Source organism: Nomascus leucogenys, chromosome 12, assembly GCF_006542625.1.
Source record: "Nomascus leucogenys isolate Asia chromosome 12, Asia_NLE_v1, whole genome shotgun sequence".
NCBI lineage: Eukaryota > Metazoa > Chordata > Mammalia > Primates > Hylobatidae > Nomascus > Nomascus leucogenys.
Window position 1 is genome coordinate 34,577,606 of NC_044392.1, and position 20,155 is coordinate 34,597,760.

A 20,155-nucleotide genomic window follows, 5' to 3' on the forward strand; every position below is an offset into this window, starting at 1 on the left:
TAAACCAACTTGGGAGACAAAATGAAACAAATGAATAAATGGATAAAATTTACATTAATGCATCTCAAAAAAAATTTTTTCAATTTAAAGGATCAGAAAAAAGGTCACATGAGAAATCAAGGGAGAAGAAGGATTTTAAGAATATATGGGCTGGGCGTGGTGGCTCACACCTGTAATCCCAGCACTTTGGGAGACCAAGGTGGGCAGATCACTTCAGGTCAGGAGTTCGAGACCAGCCTGGCCAACATAGTGAAACCCCATCTGTACTCAGAATACAAAAAAATTAGCCGGGTGTGGTGGCACGCACTTATAATCCCAGCTACTCAGGAGGCTGAAGCAGGAGAATCGCTTGAACCCTGGAGGCGGAGGTTAAAGTAAGCCGAGATCACACCACTGCACTCCTGCCTAGGCGACAGAGCAACACTCTGCCAAAAAAAAAAAAAAAAAAAAAAAAATATATATATATATATATATGGATTTATATATATATGGATTTTTATATATATATATATGGATTTATATATATATATGGATTTAAAAAATAAAACCAGTAACTCAATTAACTGGCGGAACAGGGGAAGAGGAATTAAGGACAAAAGGGGAAAGAAAAATTAAAGAATACCCCCAAATAATGTATTTGTAGAAATCAGACAAACGGTAATACAAAATGACTTTGTGTAAACCTAGTCAAGCTTACCATGTAAGTCACAAAATATTTACAAACATTTCTTATTCCACAGACATCACTCAAAATGGTAAAAATAACATACTGACAGTTGAAAAAGAAAACACAAAAATTACTTGATAAAAATGGCCAAAGGGTACCGGAAAAACAACAAAGAAGACCAACAGGGCTGTTACTGTAACCTGTTTCTTTTCTGAGCTCTTTCCTCGTCCATCCCAAATAGTAGGAAAAAAACTTATGCATGCAACAATCTGAATCAATTAACTTCTCAACGTTCTAAATAACCCAGCAGAAAGTCTAGGTAGGCGTTTACACTCCCCAACACGCATAAGTATGTTCTCGTTAGACAGCCTCTCTCCTTCAAGGTCACTGTCATCTTTTCTCACCACTGACAGACTTTACAAGGCTGTCACTGCTGTATGTTAACCCTAGTTCACAAGTATCATCACCATTGAGCCATCTCTACTCAGAAGTTAGATACCTTCCTCCTTATTGTCAGCTTCCTTAAATTTCTTGCTCCCCAAGTCCCAGAGAATTCCAAGCTTGCTAGGAGGTTAGGCGAAATCCAGCACTGAAAATATTTCAGGATTAGTCTTATCATTTCCAAGCCCTTGTGTAGGAAACAGACCCCTAGACTGCTAAAACTGTATTATCTTTCCATTTCTCCTTTATTCCTACCTCCCATATATTTGACTTAAAAATTTAAAATGCCTTTAGAGAAAGCAGAGTAAAAAAAAGTATGTTCACTCCAGTTCTCTGCTAAGAGAAACACTTTTGTGCAAGAGTAGGGTATGACTCTCCAGGACCACAGTGCCACAGCTGACCCATCCCTGCCCAGACTCTGCAACCATCCCCTCTCTATAAATGAATAGCTAATAGTGGGATGCAAGTAAAGCATGTGACTGACAGGTAGACAGGTCCAAGCTCCACTTGCATCCCTAAGCTACTTCTCCAAAGAGGAATAGGAATTAGCTGCGGGGAAGGAGGTGGGGCAGGCACACGTGGAAGGAGAATATTTAAGAAGTCATAAATTTTCAGGAAAACTACAAGAATTCTGAAACGGCCAAACAGGAAAAATAAATCATTGTTGTACATTTGAAAACTAATGATAAAAGATTTTATACTTAATAAAATTTAATAAGATTTAATTTAATAAAAATTTAATAATAAGATGTCGGCCGGGCGCGGTGGCTCATGTCTGTAATCCCAGCACTTTGGGAGGCCGAGGCGGGTGGATCATGAGGTCAGGAGTTCAACACCTGCCTGGCCAAGATGGTGAAACTCCATCTCTACTAAAAATACAAAAATTGGCCGGGCATGGTGGCAGGCGCCTGTAATCCCAGCTCCTCAGGAGGCTGAGGCAGAGAATTGCTTGAACCTGGGAGGTGGAGGCTGCAGGGAACCGAGATCACACCACTGCACTCCAGCCTGGGCGACAGAGTGAAAGTCTGTCTAAAAAAAAAAAAAAAAGATGTCCAAATTAGAGTAAAAACATTAAAATTAAAGCAATGAGGTGTTTTTCATCAACCTAGGAAAAATTTAAAAGACTAACAGTTAACAGTACAGGAGAAACTGACACTATTAAATACTGTAGATAAAAAATATAGAGGTACTAAAAGCAACCTGACAACATGTACAAAATTTTTAAATGTGTATATTCTGTTAAAGAAAGTTTATGGGAGACTACTATTTTGGACTAGCCTCCTCCTCTAGGTCTCAGCAGAACAGACCAAACCAGTATTTGGTTTTCTGTTCCTGCATTAATTCACTTAGGATTACGGCTTCCGGCTCCATCCATGTTACTGCAAAGAACATGATTTCATTAAAATGTTCATCTTATTTAAATGAGTGAACTAAAGAATAGAGAGCCATGGGGGAAAAGTGGCAAGTATATAATAGGATATGCACTATGACTCCTTTTTTAAAAATTATGTGTACATGCATGACAGGAGCATGCACACCTAAGAGTGGACATCTGTCTGCAATACATAGGAACAAATCCCAGGAAATGGGCTGAATCACCAAACCAGTCTCGTACTGGTCCTGATAGCATTATGTAACTACTAAGATGTGATTCTAACAGCATAAGCTGGCAATGGCTTTGCCACTATAGTCTAATCTCCTGAAATCATACTTTCCAGCAACACTCATAAATTGTTAATTCTTTCTCAGACTATAGTGATGTTGAAGATGTCTCTCATAACATAAGAGCATTTTCACCAATTCCTTTCTAACTAATGATGATTGGCATATAAGTGTATATGTATAAAACAGTCTGCCAAAACAGCATTCTCCTTGGCCAGAGCATGAAGAAGCAAGTACTCAGAGGGGAGGGAAAGCACTATGAAGAGGAAGGTGGGGGGACTTAGCAATGTAGTGTAAAAGAAAAATTCAGAAACAAACAGCATTAACAACTCAACAAGGTGATGCAGGGCATGATTAAATGAGGTGTGAATGACTGGAAACCAATGCCATGAAATAGCATTCTTCTCATTAGAAACAATAATCAACCGTCATGTTTCCTCAACTGAAAGCTACAGCCCTAGTTTAGTAACAGCTTGGTAGGGGGGAAAGGAAGTGGTTGGTAAAAAGTGGTAAACAAATCCACCTTTTTGCATAATTTGCTTGCATATTAATTTTAAGTCACAACTCATCTGAGAACATTGAAATAGTTTAAACTATGTTTTTATCAAAATAACATGTAAACAGAGTAAATCCTAATTTTCTATTTCACCAACTGGGTCACAAAAAAAATATAAATGCTGCTCCAGATGAAAATTATCCCAAGGTTAACATGTGCAATTAGCTTCAGTTTCATATATATTTGTTTTAACAGACAGGGTATTGCTCTGTCATCCTGGCTGGAGTACAGTGGCACAATCACAGTTCATCACAGCCTGGAACTGCTGGGCTCAAGAGGTCCTCCTGCTTCAGCATTCAGAGTAGTTAGGACTATAGGCAAGTACCACCATGCTTGGCTAGTATTTTAAATTTTTTTACAGAGAGAGGGTCTCGCTATGTTGCCCAGGCCAGTCTCAAACTCATGGTCTCAGGCAATCCTCCCACCTCAGCCTCCCAAAGTGCTGGGATTACAGGCATGAGCCACCAAGCCTACCCTAAAATACAATTCTTAACAAAAACCCAAAATGTTCAGAATTTATGGGTTACTAGGATCAGCAGTTCGCATACAACCAACTTCAAAAACATTTACAGTCAGCATCTAGAAATCCTGAAAGCTAAGCTAACATTAGATCTGATAATCAATTGTCCGTGTCTCCAAAATGCAATACAGAGATAAGAATGCACAATTGATTCTACAGCACACAATCTGGACCTGGGAACTTTACAAAACACTGAGGTTAAACTCAGAATAACAGATGTTAAATCTATAGATCCCAACAGTGGAAATTCTGCAATCCCCCAATTCCACTTGATATATTCTTCATCATTCCACTGGCTTGAAGCAGAAATTAATGGGTAAGAGCCTGATAATGATCTTAACTGCCTACTGCCATAATCAAAACAGAGACCTAGGTGTGCCACTTAGCCTCTTTAAGCCTCGGTTTCCTAACCTGAAAGATAGGATAACAATACACACCACATGGGAGTCACTGTAATTAACATAAATGCATGTAAAGCATTTAGTACAATAACTGGCACAAAGACTTGATAAATGTTATTGCTGTTGTTACTAGGAATCAATATATTTATTGAAAAGTATGGAACCTTGTCCACAATTTCCAACTGTGGACTTGTCACTAAAAAGTACAAAGATCATGCAAATAGCCTCATAATATGAAAATCATCTTTGGCTCTTCAGCTAAATCTCATTCTTCCTGAACCAGCTATGCTGAACTTTGGTTCCTTGAAAGTGCTGTGTTTTCATTAGTTTCAAGAATTGTATGTGTAGTCATGCATCACTTAACGATGCTATGTCATTAGACGATTTTGTCATTGTGTGATCACAGAGCATATTTACACAAACCCAAATGGTATAGCCTACTATATACCTAAGCTGTATGGTATAGCCTGTTGCTCCTAGACTACACACCTGTACAGCATGTTACTCTACTGTTGTACTGCAGGCATCCTAACACAATGTTAAGTATTTGTGTATTTAAAAATCTCTAGGCCAGGCACAGGGGCTCATATCTGTAATCCCAGCACTTTGGGAGGCCAAGCCAAGAGGACTGCTTGAGTCCAGGAGTTGAAGACCAGCCTGGGCAACAAGGCGAAACCCCGTCTCTACAAAAAAAAAAAAAAAAAAAAAAATCAGCTGGGTATGGGTGCATGCGCCTGTGGTACCAGCTCTTCAGGAGGCTAAGGTAAGAGGATCATCTGAGCCCTGGAAAGTAGAAGCTGCAGTCAGCTGTGACTGCACCACTGCACTCCAGCCTGGGTGACAGGGCTAGACCCTATTTAAAAAAAAAAAATTAATTAAAAAATAAAAATATTTAAACATAGAAAAAGTACAGTTAAAAACATGGTATAAAAGATTTAAAAATGGTATACCTGTAGAGGGCACTTACCTGAATGGGCTTGCAAGACTGGAAGTTGCTTTGGGTGAGTCAGTGAATGACGAGCGAGCGAATGTGACGGCCTACAGCATTACTGTACACTACTATACACTTTAAAAACACCATATACTTAGGCTACACTAAATTTATAAGAAAAAAAGTCTGTGTTCAATAATAAATTAACTAGCTTACTGTAACTTTTTTTTTTTTTTGAGATGGAGTCTCACACTCTGTCGCCCAGGCTGGAGTGCAGTGGCGCGATCTCAGCTCACTGCAACCTCCACTTCACGGGTTCAAGCGATTCTCCTGCCTCTCCTGAGTAGCTGGGATTATGGGTGTGTGCCACCACACCCAGCTAATTTTTGTATCTTTAGTAGAGATGGGGTTTCACCATGTTGGCCAGGCTGGTCTCGAACTCCTGACCTCAGGTGATCCGCCCATCTCGGCCTCCCAAAGCGCTGGGATTACAGGCGTGAGCCACCGCGCTCGGCCTACTGTAACTTTACTTTATAAGCTTTAAAATGTTAAAAACTTTTTGACTCTTGTAATAACAGTTTCAAACATTGTACAGCTGTACAAAAAATTTTTCTTTATATCCTTATTCTATAAGCTTTAATCTATTTAAATTTTTAAAATTTTTACCTTTTAAATGTTTTTGTTAACAACTAAGACACAAACACAGACATCAGCCTAGGCTCACACAGGGTCAGGATCATTACAATGTCACTAGGAGATATGAATGTTTCAGTTCTGTTATAATCTTATGGGACTGCCATTGTATACTGGTCCATAGACTGAGAAGTCAGTATGCGGTAGATGATTGTACAGCTGACCCTCGAACAAAATGGGTATGAACTGTGTGGGTCCACTTAAATCAGGTTTTTTCAATCACACACAAATTAAAAATACAGAATTCACGGGATGCAAACAGCTCATATTCACAGGGGCTCTGAGGCCCAGGGGCCAGGCACACTTTTCACATACTCGGGTTCCACAGGGCCTGCTGCAGGAGTTAGGCATGTGCAGATTTTGATATTGGTGTGTGTGTGTTGGCGGAGGAGGAGGCACGGGTGGGGAATCCTGGAACCAATCCCCTTGTGGTATGCCCCTATGTATAATGAGGGATGTCTGAGATGTCTGCATAGTGTTCCCTTTGCTCAGAACATTTTCAATCCCACTTCTCACTCCCAGGCCTTGAACTGATTAATTCCTATTCATCTTTCACATCTCATTGTAAACATGATATCCTCAGAGCGCCCCTTCCCAAATCCTCTTGTCCAGATTAACAGTCCCCACCTTATCCTCCTGGGGTACTTCAAACCTCCCATATTCTACTCATTAAACTACAACCAGTGTTACTTAATATATGATTTCCCCAACAGACCAATATACACTTTGAGAAGGCAGAAATGGCATCTTATTCATTACTCTACCACCAGTGCTCAGTACATTACAAGGAGCAGAAGCTCTATAAATATTTGTTGAATTAAATGAATGCAGAAAGACTGGCCATATTGGTTCATCATAATCTAGTTTTTATTCACACTGAGTACCACAATTATTGATAAGCTTACTACCTTTGTTCATTCGAATTCTTATAGGATGTTTCAAGTTTAAAGTGTAAATCCCATCTTCAGTACTACCTACTGCATAAAATTTAGCTCTCCTACTAGGACAGGACCAAGCTTATCATGTTCTGTATTTTTAATAAATCTTCAGGTACTCAGATGAAAGCCGAACTGATAAAAATATACGTTATATTTACTGGTCTTCACCCAAAAGATGTTTCTGAATAATTCCAGTTTAAAAAGGAAAAAAAAAAGTATGAAAACTATTTATCTAGCCCAGCCCATAATTTTATCAATAAGAATCCTATGGGTTGGAAAAGTTTAGTGATTTATTCAGGATCAGAAAGCTATTATAGTTAATGCTAAAAGCAGAATAAGGATCCAAGTCTCCTAATTCTCAGTCTGTCTTTCCAGTATAGGGCCTTTCTGGTGCATGAACTGAAAACCATTATTCAAGGTATGTTAAGCAATAAATAATCTTGAAGTGCAACAAGTAATCATTTAATGTTATCAAATCACCTGTAGAGCTTTTTTAAAGTATGGATTTTCAGATCTTTACTGTATTAGAAGTTGGGCCTTCTTATGTTGAAAAAGTTCCATGGGTGATTCTTGTCACCCATGGTGACAAAGATTGAGAACCACTAATTCCATCAACCAAGCATTCATTATTTGTTAAATGTCTAGGCCTACTCTGCCCCTACCAATATGTTTCTGCACTCAAGGCTCTTAGACAAGATTTACTTACATAATCAATTAGAGAAGAAAATAGGACTGTCTATAATGAAGTGCTGAATTGGGTAACTGAACACAAATTAAGTGCTAACCTCAGAGAAAGTACGACAGGAGCTCAGATTTAACAGATGGCTATTTGTGGAGACAAAGAAATGGACAGACAGGTCCCTTAAGATAAATAAGAACAAAAGTTTTCAAGTCATGACCAGCAGAAGTCCTAAGGATCCTGTGAAAGTGCCTCAAAAGCTACTGTGGAAAGGAGGAGGAAAATGCTTTTCTTGCTCCAATATCCAATTTTAATCAGAACAGCTCCACTTTTGCCTTTAAAAAAGAACACCAAAGGCTTTTAAAAGTTTGAGATCCCTTATTTTACAAGTGTAATTAAAAAAAAAAATCCATGGTGAAGTAACTTGTCCTAAAGTTACAAAGCTAATTAGTGACAGAGAAGCCAGGTCTCTGAACCCCCGGGTACCTTTTTTCACTCTACCATACCATACACCATGGCCTTCCAATGGAGGAAAAAGTGTGAGTAAAGGTTCTCACACAATGTCCCAAACACACTGGCCTGACCAAAACACTGGGTGCACTTTCAGGTCATGTGTCTCAAATTGGGATTGGGGTTGCAAGGATGGTAATGGGAGAAAGGCTCAGGCAAGTCTCAGGATAAATTATAGCCATCCTCCCAAGATAGATCTTCAAATTTTAGGGACATTTCATTAAAAATTAAAATCTGATAATATGCTGTATTTGTGGTAGAAATGGACAATAAGGGAACTTCCTTGATGGAATTGTTGAGTCATGCTATTTAAGGAAGTAGTAAAGATAAGAATGCATAGGCAAGGGTAGGGGCTAGATAACAGAATGCCCTGAAATCAAGGTAAGTTGTATTTGCTTCAATGCAACACCTCCATTGTATAAAGTTTTCAGAAGAGTACTAGGAGTGTCCATTCCTCCTAAGATGCTGGCTGCACCAAAAAATGAACAACCTACAGTCAGGTGCCCCACAGAATCCATCAGCTGCTAAAGCTTCTGCTTCTCTACAGCAGCATAAGTAATAAAATTCCTGATTTTACTCCTGTGCTCATGTAAGAAAAACTATTACAGAGTTACTTTAAAAATGCTTCTGCTATCAATTTGATACTCCCCACAGCATCCCTCTAACACTGGTATTATCACCATCGTATTGTTGAAGGAAATAACCTTAGAAGACAGTGCCCAAAGCCAAAATGAGATATCTAGGATTTACAATGTTCAGATTCAGTACTCAGTCCACAAGCACAGTGGCATGAGCATAAATCTCAACCCTAGTATTAATGTTTATCAACCATTTAATTCACTAAAAAATTTTCAATTTTCACAAGGAATCTACAACCTAATAAGACCCACCCAAACATGTCTCAAATGACATGTCAAAGTGAATTCACTGACTTACTCCCCAAATGGCTCCTTCTCCCAACATCCCTACATCTGCTTATGGTAATGCTCTTTTCTGGATAACCTAAACTCAAAACCTTGATAATCTCTTTGCATCTAATTAGCTGCTAAACACTTTAAGGGCTCTGATCATGGCACTGTCCACAACAAAAATAAAATAAAATAAAAAAAATTCAGTGACTTCCTACTACCTAGCAAATAAAATCCAAACTCTTACACCAACACAAAGGATTCAGAGCTCTCCACAATAGAGCCCCAAAGTGCCTTAATACACAGCCTAAATAATAGCTAACCTGGAAGTCTTGTTATTACTCACACTTAATGCTTATAAAAACACATGACCTGGAGAAAGTCACTTAATCTGAGTTTTATTTTACTCAACTATAAAATGGGTATAGTAACACTTGCCTGAAAGGACTGAGGTTATGAAAATGAGAATGTGGCTATAAATTTTAAAGTACTATAAAAATACAGACATTATCATTATGTCATGGTTATGGTAATATTATTTATACCTGCCTTGCTCCAGAAAGGATGTAAGGTGGCCCACATAAAACAAGATAAAAAGAGTTTAAAGATGGAATCAATAAAAGAAATACAAAACAAATGTATGGACAAAAAATTGATCTACTAATCAGGCTAAAAGAAATGTAAACCTAATTGCCTATGCATGTGCTTCTCAGGTTAATAATTTGACCTAAACACTGTAGTTTGATTTGAAAAGGAAACTAAGTCAATTAGACAATTCAGTGTCCATAAGACTAAAAACAAATAGTTTCTACTGTAAAGGCCAGGCAAGAATTTCTCCCAAAGGTCCTTATTCCATGTAATGTAATTGGACAATATCCTCAACACCTTTATCACGGCTTATCTATTTCATAAATCATTAGACTGAAAGTCTCCTGAGGTCAAGTAGTTTTTAAATTATGTTTGTATCTCTAGTAGCACCTACAGTAATTAGTTAATAAACCAAATACCTCTATACACTGGTTTCTATGGATCTAATCTCTCCCTTCCTATTTCAAACCATCCTGCACACCACATTACTCCTAACATACCATTTTTATCACATCAGTCCCTATTTCAAAATCCTCCAACAGCTTTCCTGCACATAGAACAAATGCTTCCTCATTCTTTACCTATACATCACAATGTTGAACACAACCTCCCCTTCAATGGCCTTCTCTGTATTCCCATTCCTCTCAATTCTTTTGGCCCTTTAAAGCTCGGTTTAAAAGTCTCACCTTCTACATAAAGCCTTCTCTGACTGACAGCAATGGGGCAGGAGGAGAGACTGGGAGGTGGCAGAAAGTTATAAGTCTTGTGTTCTTATCTGTTACTGAACAGTTAAGTGACCGTGGGCAAGTTACTAAACCATTGTGAGAATATTTCCTCATCTGTGAAGCAAAAGCTTTAGGAAAGATTATATCTAAATTACCTTCCAGCTATAATATATTCTAGGATGCTCTGGCTCTTTCAAACTTGGACACACTCTGATCTATTCTCCGATCTTCATTATCTGTTACATATTTTAATATGTAATTATATACATTGTTTTTCAATTTTTCCTGCTTAAGTAAACATACAAACTCCTCCACAGCAGTCATATTTCCTTGTTATCCCCAAAGACTATAGGCATAGGACCGGGTACATAGCAGATACCTTTTATAAACTAGGATGGTAACTATTTTAAAACATTAATTATAATATTGCTTGCTGCAGTATGAATCAGCCAAAAAAGGCTGTATTTTTCATTAAGCAGACCACTAAAATAAGTGTACTAGAACAAGAAAACACCTAAGTCACTTTTCCATATAAAAATACATTCCCTTTAAGGCATGAGTGCAACTCCATTAAGGTAATCATATGTTTAGGTACAAATGAGTCTTTTAACACACAGCATATTGTTCATTTTCCAGCCATTCCTGCTTGTATCTTCTATTGCAAAGAGAAAGTTCAACCGGGGGGGAAAACCTGCCATAATAATTATTATTATTGATTTAATTTCATATACCATTTCTATATTCCAACATAAAAAGCATAAAGTTACAAAGAATTATGAAATAAATAATGTGATAAATTGCACTTGCTATGATTTTCAATATTGAAGACTTAGTAAAGCTACTACAAACACTTAGCTTTGTGCAATGTGAACACTGGCTGTTAAAAAAAAAGTTAGTATAATGTATCCTCTCCGGATAAATGTCCAGGAGTTCCAGTACTTTAAAAGAAATCTGGGCCAGATGTGGTAGCTCATTCCTGTAGTCGCAGCACTTGGGGAGGCCACAGTAGGACTGCTTAAGCCCAGGAGTTTGAGACTAGCCTAGGCAACATAGCAAGACCCCATCTCTTAAAAAAAATTAAAAATAAGAGAAAATAATAAAAGATAATCTGATAAATCTAGAGGTTTGCTGATTCTTCTTTTGCTCAATTACTAGTCCTGTCAGCAAATGTAGGCAACACTGAAATCTTGAGTGCTTGCTTAACTGGAAATAAATAAATAAATAAAACCCAAAAACAAAAGAGCTCTATTAGTCACTGAGTATACAAAGATATCAATGCTCAAAAAATTCACACCCCATAGTAAAAACACACAGAACCCCATAACCACATGCACTGTATGCAAGGAGCATCTTCAAATCAGAAGTTCTGAAACTCAAGACAATTCTCACATTCCAAATTCTAAACATACTGTAAATGGATCAAGTAAGTCAGGCAATAGCTCTACTCACGCTATTTTTGTTTCCACTGTTATTACTGCTTAAACAGTTTATAAGAGCTCATCACCTGTTTATAACACAGAAATATTTCGGTACAAAACAAACCAATTTATTCCTAAGAAGAATTAAAATCTACAGTTATTCAATTATCTTTACTTATGAAATGTCAATAATGCACAAAAATGTCCAGCAAAAGATGCATAAGGAAACTGCTATTCTCTGTGAACCTTATTATCCCTTTCAACCACTCGAAAGGATATTTACATCCTTTAAGCAACACAGTTAAGAATTAAGCAAAATGGTGAACCAAAGTTACCCCAAAAAAAGGAAAAGGAAAAAATTCATGCAGAAAGGGTATAGAAATTCAAAGCAGATACGTCACTGAATCAAATCAACAGCTTTCAACTCTAACGCCCAGGAAATAGTACATTTGCTCAGGCATTTAGCATTTAAGGAGGGATCAGAAACAAGAACATGGATGACCAAAAAGGGGCATGTTTTGTTTGTGACTTGGTCTGTTCCCTAAACACAAATTATCTGAATAGTTCTAAATTCAAATGCAATCACTTTCATTAGGAAAAACACATTCCTGCTTAAAATCAGGCTTCATAGCAAGTCTTTACTAATCACAAAAACTGTGTAATTAACACAATTATATAAAGGCAAATTAATGAGTCACACAACATTATTATTATTTTTTTTTTTTGGGACGGAGTCTCGCTCTGTCGCCCAGGCTGGAGTGCAGTGGCGCAATCTCGGCTCACTGCAAGCTCCGCCTCCCGGGTTCACGCCATTCTCCTGCCTCAGCCCGCCACCACGCCCAGCTAATTTTTTGTATTTTTAGTAGAGAGGGGGTTTCACCGTGGTCTCGATCTCCTGACCTTGTGATCCGCCCGCCTCGGCCTCCCAAAGTGCTGGGATTACAAGCGTGGGCCACCGCGCCCAGCCACAACATTATTTTTAATGGTGCTTGAAAGACTAATATGCAAAGATTACAACTATGGGGTTTCAACATTAAAAAACAAAACAAAAATAACAACAAGACAATCACTACTACATAATATTACAGTCTTCCAAGTACAAAGGAAACATTCATGAAAATGAGTGACCAGCTGGGCGCGGTGGCTCACGCCTGTAATCCCAGCACTTTGGGAGGCCGAGGTGGGTGGATCACCTGAGGTCGGGAGTTCGAGACCAGCCTGACCAATATGGAGAAACCCTGTCTCTACTAAAAATACAAAATCAGCTGGGCATGGTGGCACATGCCTGTAATCCCAGCTACTCGGGAGGCTGAGGCAGGAGAAGCGCTTGAACCTGGGAGGCAGATGTTGCGGTGAGCCGAGATCGTGCCATTGCACTCCAGCCTGGGCAATAAGAGTGAACTCCATCTCAAAAAAAAAAAAAAAAAAAAGAAAATGAGTGACCAACTTAAAAAACACAAATAAATTCAAGATGAAGCAATACAGATTCAAGAAACAGGTCAAATATTTCAATTTTTAATAGAAAATACTTAAAGATAACATACAAATTTCCACTTCTGTTATTTTAGAACCACCTGCCTAAGATATTCGAGGCTCTATTAAACATCTTTGGTGGCTCGAGAAGAGCAATGTAATATTTTGAGCCCTGAACTTATTCCAAAATCCACTAACCAGATGAATGGCAGATTGACAATTACTTCAAACTAGGCAGCAATGAAACACATTTACACTGCTTTATACTACCTATTGATGTAGAGAATAGTAAATTTAAAATAGGGCAGAACACTACACACCTGAATTCATTTGAACCTGAATAATAGCCACAGTTTGTTTTTTCCTTGTCTACTGGGATTTTTGACAATGACAAAATGAAAGGAATTACAAACTAATTTGAGGGAAGAGGTTAAAAACTGCTTTTACAGTAATGGTTTGGAAGCAGAACAGTCCTTTAGAAATCAAAAACAGTTGGTAAACTGTCACATGAATTTTCAAGACCTTGATTCAAAAGTATCATTGTAATTAATAGGTGGGAGAGTTAAGAAAGTGACAATGGGCTGGGCATGGTGGCTCACGCCTGTAATCCAGCACTTTGATCACTTGAGGTCAGGAGTTCAAGACCAGCCTGGCCAACATGGTGAAACCCTGCCTCTACAAAAAATACAAAAGTTAGCCGGGTGTCATGGCGCGTGCCTGTAGTCCCAGCTACTCAGGAGGCTGAGGCAGGAGAATCGCTGGAACCCAGGAGGCAGAGGTTGCAGTGAGCCGAGATCGCACCACTGCACTCCAGCCTGGGAGACAGAGCAAGACTCTGTCTGGGAAAAAAAAAAAAAAAAAAAAAAAGAAGACAGTGACAATGGATTTCCTAGAAATACGCGGGAAACTACTTGACAGATGCAAAAGGAGACAGGCAGGTTATAAACTCATGTGGGTTCAAAAGTAACCTAAAATACTCTAACAAAATTGGATCACAAATTCAGGTTAGAAATAAAGCAATTTTATCACATTCTCAGGGAATTTTAATCATCACCTTAAAATAAACTAATAATTAAAAATATGAGAAATGGAAAATTTCTCATAAAAATATGAGAATGAAAAATATGAGAAATACAAGAAAATCTATTGTCAAAAATTCTAAGTGCAATCACTATGTTGCAATAGAACAATTTTAAAAATCACTAATCAATCAAAACAAGATGAACAAACTTGTCCAGACTAAGATAAATCCAAAAGGAATTCTCAATTTTTTTAAAAAAATCTGTTTTAAAAGCACATGCTTTCCTGTAAGTATTCTACCTTATTTTCAACATTATCATTTCCACCTAAAAGAATACACAGCCCTCATTCTCAACTCTGCTTTATTCACTGAAATGGATTCTAAGGCAAATAGTCTCTCCATTAGCCTAAGCCATGCTCTGATTAAGAAACACAGTTTCTTATAAAAGTTTGGGGCATCACAACAAACATATCTAAAATAAGCATTTATATGGGTCACTCCTATGATTGTATCTATCTAAAACCCAAATACTCCATTTGAGAATTTTGAGGAAATGAATTTTTACAATAGCATTAAAAGTGAACCAAAATATAAGGCCAGTTAACAACATCCATCCTTTTCTGTATTACAAAAACTGCAACAGTGAAATTTTGCTTGTAAAATTCAATGTACATTTTATCATTTTGTATAAAATACCTACGGCCTCAGTAGTGGTTAAATTGCAGCTATAAAGGAAATTGTCCTGAGATAAATGGTTTCCCTATGAGAAGGCTTCACTGCTACACTTCACCTCAGGACAATAAATCAAATTAACTGCACCTTGTCCTCTGTCCAATGACATCATCAGTTTGACCACATCTTGGGAATCGGGTGCAAAAACATATGCTATTTAAGGCATGAAATTATATTGCTGCTTTTTGTCCATCTGACCTCATACTTCAGGTCTCTGAAGCAGTCATTCACCTGAAGGTTCTCTTAAAACCTACAGATTTTTTTTTTCCTGCTGCATTCAGGGCCTGCCTACCGTGAGTGAAAGAAGAAAAATGGTGAGAACTGGTTATTTGAAATTAGCTTGCGTTTAGTCCATCAAACCTAGAATTTTGTTACAAATTAAACTGAAGACCAGTGTCCCACAAAATACATAGCTAGCCACTCACCAAAATATCTTAACATAATTTGAAAGGTTTAACACATTAGTGTTAAACCCCACTCCTCTAATACTTCGCTCAACTACGCAGTGGTAAACATCCACCAATGAGAGGCAACACCAGTCGCACTCACACTCACATACACTCCTACACAAAATAAAAATGTTAAAGAAAATTTTACCACAAGAGAGACCAAAAATCAAAATTACTGTTTCCTCTAAACAGTAAAAGTTAATCTGCCTCTCACAAGCCAACTGTCCTAAGTCTAGATAAAACACAAAATCAATTCTGACAACTTAAACAGGAGGGGCGGGTGTGCTGGGAGGAGAATAAGTTCCAAGATCAGGGTAAACGCAATGCCTATGTTTATTCTTCTCTTTTCACTCATTTAACCATGACACAAATACTCAAAGAAAACATAACCCCATTTTTTGTTTTCAGTAGTGCTACAATTAAAATAAACAAGTCTATGACAATGATAGCACAAAATTAACGTCAGCTCCATTTTAAATTAGAATGAAGATGTTAGAAAGGGAGCACCACACCAAGAAATTATGAAAGTGTTGTTAATTGTAATTTCTAATATTTAGCTACTCCACAACTCCTAGAGGAAAAAAAAAAAGTCAGTTTTAAAAATACTGCAGATCTTTACAAAGCCTTAAAGTATTTAACATGGGGGTGGGGAGCAACCGGGGTACCTATCCCCAAAACAAAGTGATTTGGATTAAACCAAAATAGATTTCATAGGCTCTGAAAATGAAATACACGACAGATTTTTCCCTCTAGGCCCAATACTACTGCAAACTATAAGAAAGTCTTTTTAAGAGAAAACAAACCATTACAGAGTTGATACTTAGCTAAGGAGCTGTTTTAATGCTAGTAAAGCCCCAAGAGAGTTTGTTTTGCCCGCGGAGGAGGGGAAAGTGTGTGGATGTTGGTGGAGGTAGTCATTTTGGTTATTAGTAAATAAATCAAGCAGCAGAGAACATGAGGCCTAGGCAACTGCTAGAGAAGCCAAGGCCTAGCTTCCCCCGTCTCTTCCCAGCACGGCCTGGGTTTGATCTCAGAGCCCTGTGGATTGCCAAGGAAAAAAAAAAGAATCATATCGAACCACAAAAGCACATGGGGCGAATGTAAAATATAAACACGGCGTTGGGCTGTGAGTGGCTGTTATTAAAGGTCTGAATTACTAAACATGAGAGGCGGGGAAAGCCGGGCGGCCATTTCAATAATATAAACCTCCCCGAATTAGACATTATTCAAATGAGAAGAGGTTCGGCTAAGCAGAGAGTAAAGACGACCCAGTACCCAGCGAGAAAACACCGCCACAGAAGAAGGGAGGGGGATCCCCGTCCCTCCCCACCGACTCCCAACAGGAGAGAGGAAATTGAGAATACGATCAACTTGTCAGGCCAGCCCATTCTGGGGCAGGAGGGCAGCCCTTTACATCCAAGTTCTCGGGAGGCCTCTGGGTGCTTCTGGGGCCTCGGAGCTAAAGGCCCCGGAGGGCCACCCGCCCCGTGCGTCCCGGTCAGGCGCAGGGGGTGGGGGGAACGGGGGGGGGGCAGCGGGGAGGGGCAAAGGGAGACGGAGGTCCGACCACGCCAGGCACCTCCAGCCTAACTCGCCCGCGAAGCCCCGGCCGACAACGCAAAGGGGCTGCCGACCGCCGGCCTGGGGCGCGCGGGCCGCCCCAGAGGACATCCCCTCGGAAGGAACTTGCCCCAAGGACTCCTTCCAATCCAGTCCACCCTCCAGGGGGGCGACGCAGACCCCTGCGCGGGTTCTCCACCCCCGCCGCCCCTGGCCACCTCGCAGCGCCCACGACCGCTCACCCCAACCCACCTAGAGAGCAGGCCTGGCTTGGGTCAGGCCACCACGCCGGGGACCAGTGGGGCGCGGCCGAGGTGCCCGGGGCCGTGACCCCCGGGCTCAGCCCCGCTTGAACCCCCGTGCGGTGGCGGGGCGCGGACAGGGAGCTCTCCCCGCGCGCACCCCCGGTTGCCCTGAGGGCCGCCCCGCAAGGCGAGCAGCGCCCCCCCGCCCGGGACCGCTCCCGGGGGAAGACGCGTGCGGGTGTCCGGCCGCCGGGGTCCGCTCCGGCCCCGCCACCTCCCCGGCATTGTGCTCGCCGCCGCCTCCATCCCCCTCCACGCCCCCCACCCCGCTCCCGCCCGGCCCCGGGCGCCCGCCCGCCCGCCCGCGCCCTACTGCGCCCCGCCGGCCCAGCAGCTATGAATATGTAAAATGTCTTTATTGTCCTCTCTCTCTGCCCCGGCCCCGCCGCGGACCCGCTTGGGTTCGGGCACCGCGGCTAGGAGGCGGCAGCGGCGGCGGCCGGCGGAGGAGGAGGAGGGCCGGTGCCGACGGGCGGGCGGCGAGCGGCGGCGGGGTGGGCCGGGGGCAGGAGGAGGGCAGTGGATCGCAGCCCCCTTTGCCCCTTGTCTTCCCCCCTCCGCCCGGCCGCTCCGAGCCTCTATCCCCCTCCGCTCGGCGCCCGGCGGGGGCTCCGTGCTCCCCGAACCCCCATCTCCCCGCCGTTAATTATAATAATCCTGAGTACTAATAAATTATGCTAAGTCGCGGGGGGGGCAGCAGGAGCCGGGGTTGAGTATGAATATGAATATGTAAAATGCTGTAATGATTACCTGCTGCTGCTGCCGCCGCGGCTGAACTCTCATCTTGACTCGCTGCTCCTCCGTCCGCCATTTTGAATATTTTAACCAAAATCGCCCGGTCGATAAACCCTCCCTCGCTCTGGCTCCCCTCCCCCCTCCCGCCCTGCCTGCCTCCTCCCTCCTCTCCGCCCCCTCCCGCTCCTTCCTCTCCCCGGGCGCGCGCCAGGGGGCGCGCGAGGCCGGCTCTGTTCGCCCCGGCCCCTTCAGAAGAGCTCCACCCCCCTCCCGCGCTCTGCGCACGCGCCTTAGGGCCGCTGTGGCCCTTCGGTAGCTAAAGCAGCGCCCTCAATCTGCCAGGCACCCTGTCGCTTCATTTTTCGTCTCGGCTCTGCGCATGCGCGCCTTTCTCCTGCCGCCAGAAGTGTGGCCGGCGCATGCGCTCCCTCTAGCTCAGAACCAGATTATATAGTGCCTTGGGCGCTTGTGTCTTCTTACACTTCTCCCTTTTCCTCCCGCCTTGCTTCCCTCCTGGCTTCGCTTCGGTCTCCCCCAGTGGCCTGTGGCATTGTAAAAGCAGGGCAAGGAGCACAGCGGCCAGAAACGTGGGGGCGCGTGGAAGGGCAGTGAGCGGTCCGCGTGCCCTGTGCTCCGCACTTTCTTCAGGCTTTCCGCGCAGTTGAAACATTGGCAACAATGAAGAAACCGCTCCTCGCTAGGTAATTTCCGGCCCTCTGGGCAGGTAGGGGGCGGAAGCGACCGCCGCGGGGTGCCGGGCATGAGGCACCTGCTGAGCCACACGCGGGCCTCCCGCTTTAAATTTGAATCCGAGCTAATCCCCGCCCCCGGCTCTGGCAATGCGGGAGACCCGGCCCCGGCAAACGCGAGGGGGAGTGTCGTGTGATTGTTTTAATTAGCCCTAAATCTCTTCTGCTCTACTTGCTTCTAACGCCAGGCTGGCTTCCTCGGGAGCTAGGCGTCTTATTAAGTCGCTAATTTCCGCCCTACCCTTCCTTTCTGCCTTCACGCCTCTCTAACGCCGCTCCCCCCGATCGAAACAGACCCCATCTTCTGAGGCTTCCCCCCACTTCTTCCCGCCTTGGAACACCTTTTAAAACCTAGCAGTAAGCTGATGACTAATAAAAATGTCGAAATCGACCGTAACTTCATTGTGAATTTTATTTTGCTGTGTTTCTCAGAGTAAATATGGTATTGGGGAAAGGTTTCGCGTTGCACATATCTTTCTTGGTAACTAGGCATAATGTTGCTGAGTTTTCTTTATCTTAAATGGCGAAATTCCCTGGACAAAGTCCCAGGTCTAATTATTTTAACGAATTTTTAAAGCCCTAAGGTTTTTCTAGGCTTGTTTGTTTGTTTTTTAAGAACAGAAAGGTGTATTTCATGGTAAGCAAAGTTTAAAAAAAAATCAGCTCTAGTTAATCTGTCTTGAAAGATATGACTGAAGTTTAAATTGGGTAGAACTGCTGGTTCTACACTTAAAAACAAAACTGATTTCCAAGTGAGAGCAATTATTTTAATGGCTAAAGTTTTAATCATCAGTCCTAGCATGGTCGTTGAACTCCTTTAACTGTGCAAGTACAGTTAAAGCTATTGTCAGTGACAGGCAACGATTTGGGGGTGGGATTGATTTCTTCGTGGTAATTAAGCCTTAGGGTGTGTGCATGACTGTTTGAACCAAATAATTAGACCGCCCTGTAATCTAATTATTTAGAGCCACGCCAACCGGCACACTTAAGGAAATGAAATATTTAACTAGTTAATCTGGAAATTTGGCCTAAGTTATTTTCACCAGCATTACTGTAAGGGAAGTCTCAGAATTGTCAACCTTATTGGAAATAGTTAAGTACATGCCCCTGCTCTGGGGACCACAAATTTGAAATCATCTCCACTAAGAAAAAGAGCTCAAATACCCTTATTTAATTTCCTATCTTCTATTTAATCCTAGTTTTGCTCTTTGGTTCAAAAAGTAAATTAATAGGACCTTCGGAAAGTCATTGAAGCTAGTGTATGTGTTATGCATTCTTTACTGTTTCACTTCTATAAAAGGAAATTTTCATGGAAAGGATTTTTATTTAAGGAAGGATAGTTCTCTGAGAACAAAAATAACTTAAAATAGACTGTATCAAAGTTTCATTTTCCTCCTAATGAGATATTTATGTTTCCAGCTGTCCCCAGTGCCTAGCACAATGCCTGGGCATAGTAGGTGTTCATATTTGTTGAAGAAAAATAGTGAATATACA

At 41.4% G+C, this 20,155-nt stretch overlaps 1 protein-coding gene across 4 annotated transcripts in view; it reads right to left on the reverse strand.

The window, feature by feature from the left end:
- Positions 1-18,051, reverse strand: part of POU2F1 (POU class 2 homeobox 1) — a 208,570-nt gene extending 190,519 nt beyond the window's left edge. For 2 of the 4 annotated variants that reach the window (XR_004032613.1, XM_030824030.1), the window contains exon 1: positions 17,928-18,051. Coding sequence is in view for 2 of the 4 variants with exons in the window: in XM_030824030.1 (XP_030679890.1) it covers positions 17,928-17,988 (61 nt within the window). In the remaining 2 variants the exon portion in view is untranslated. The remainder of the gene's footprint in view (positions 1-17,927) is intronic. The other 2 variants (XM_030824031.1, XM_030824032.1) reach the window with 2 other exon arrangements.
- Between the last annotated feature and the right edge of the window lie 2,104 nt (positions 18,052-20,155).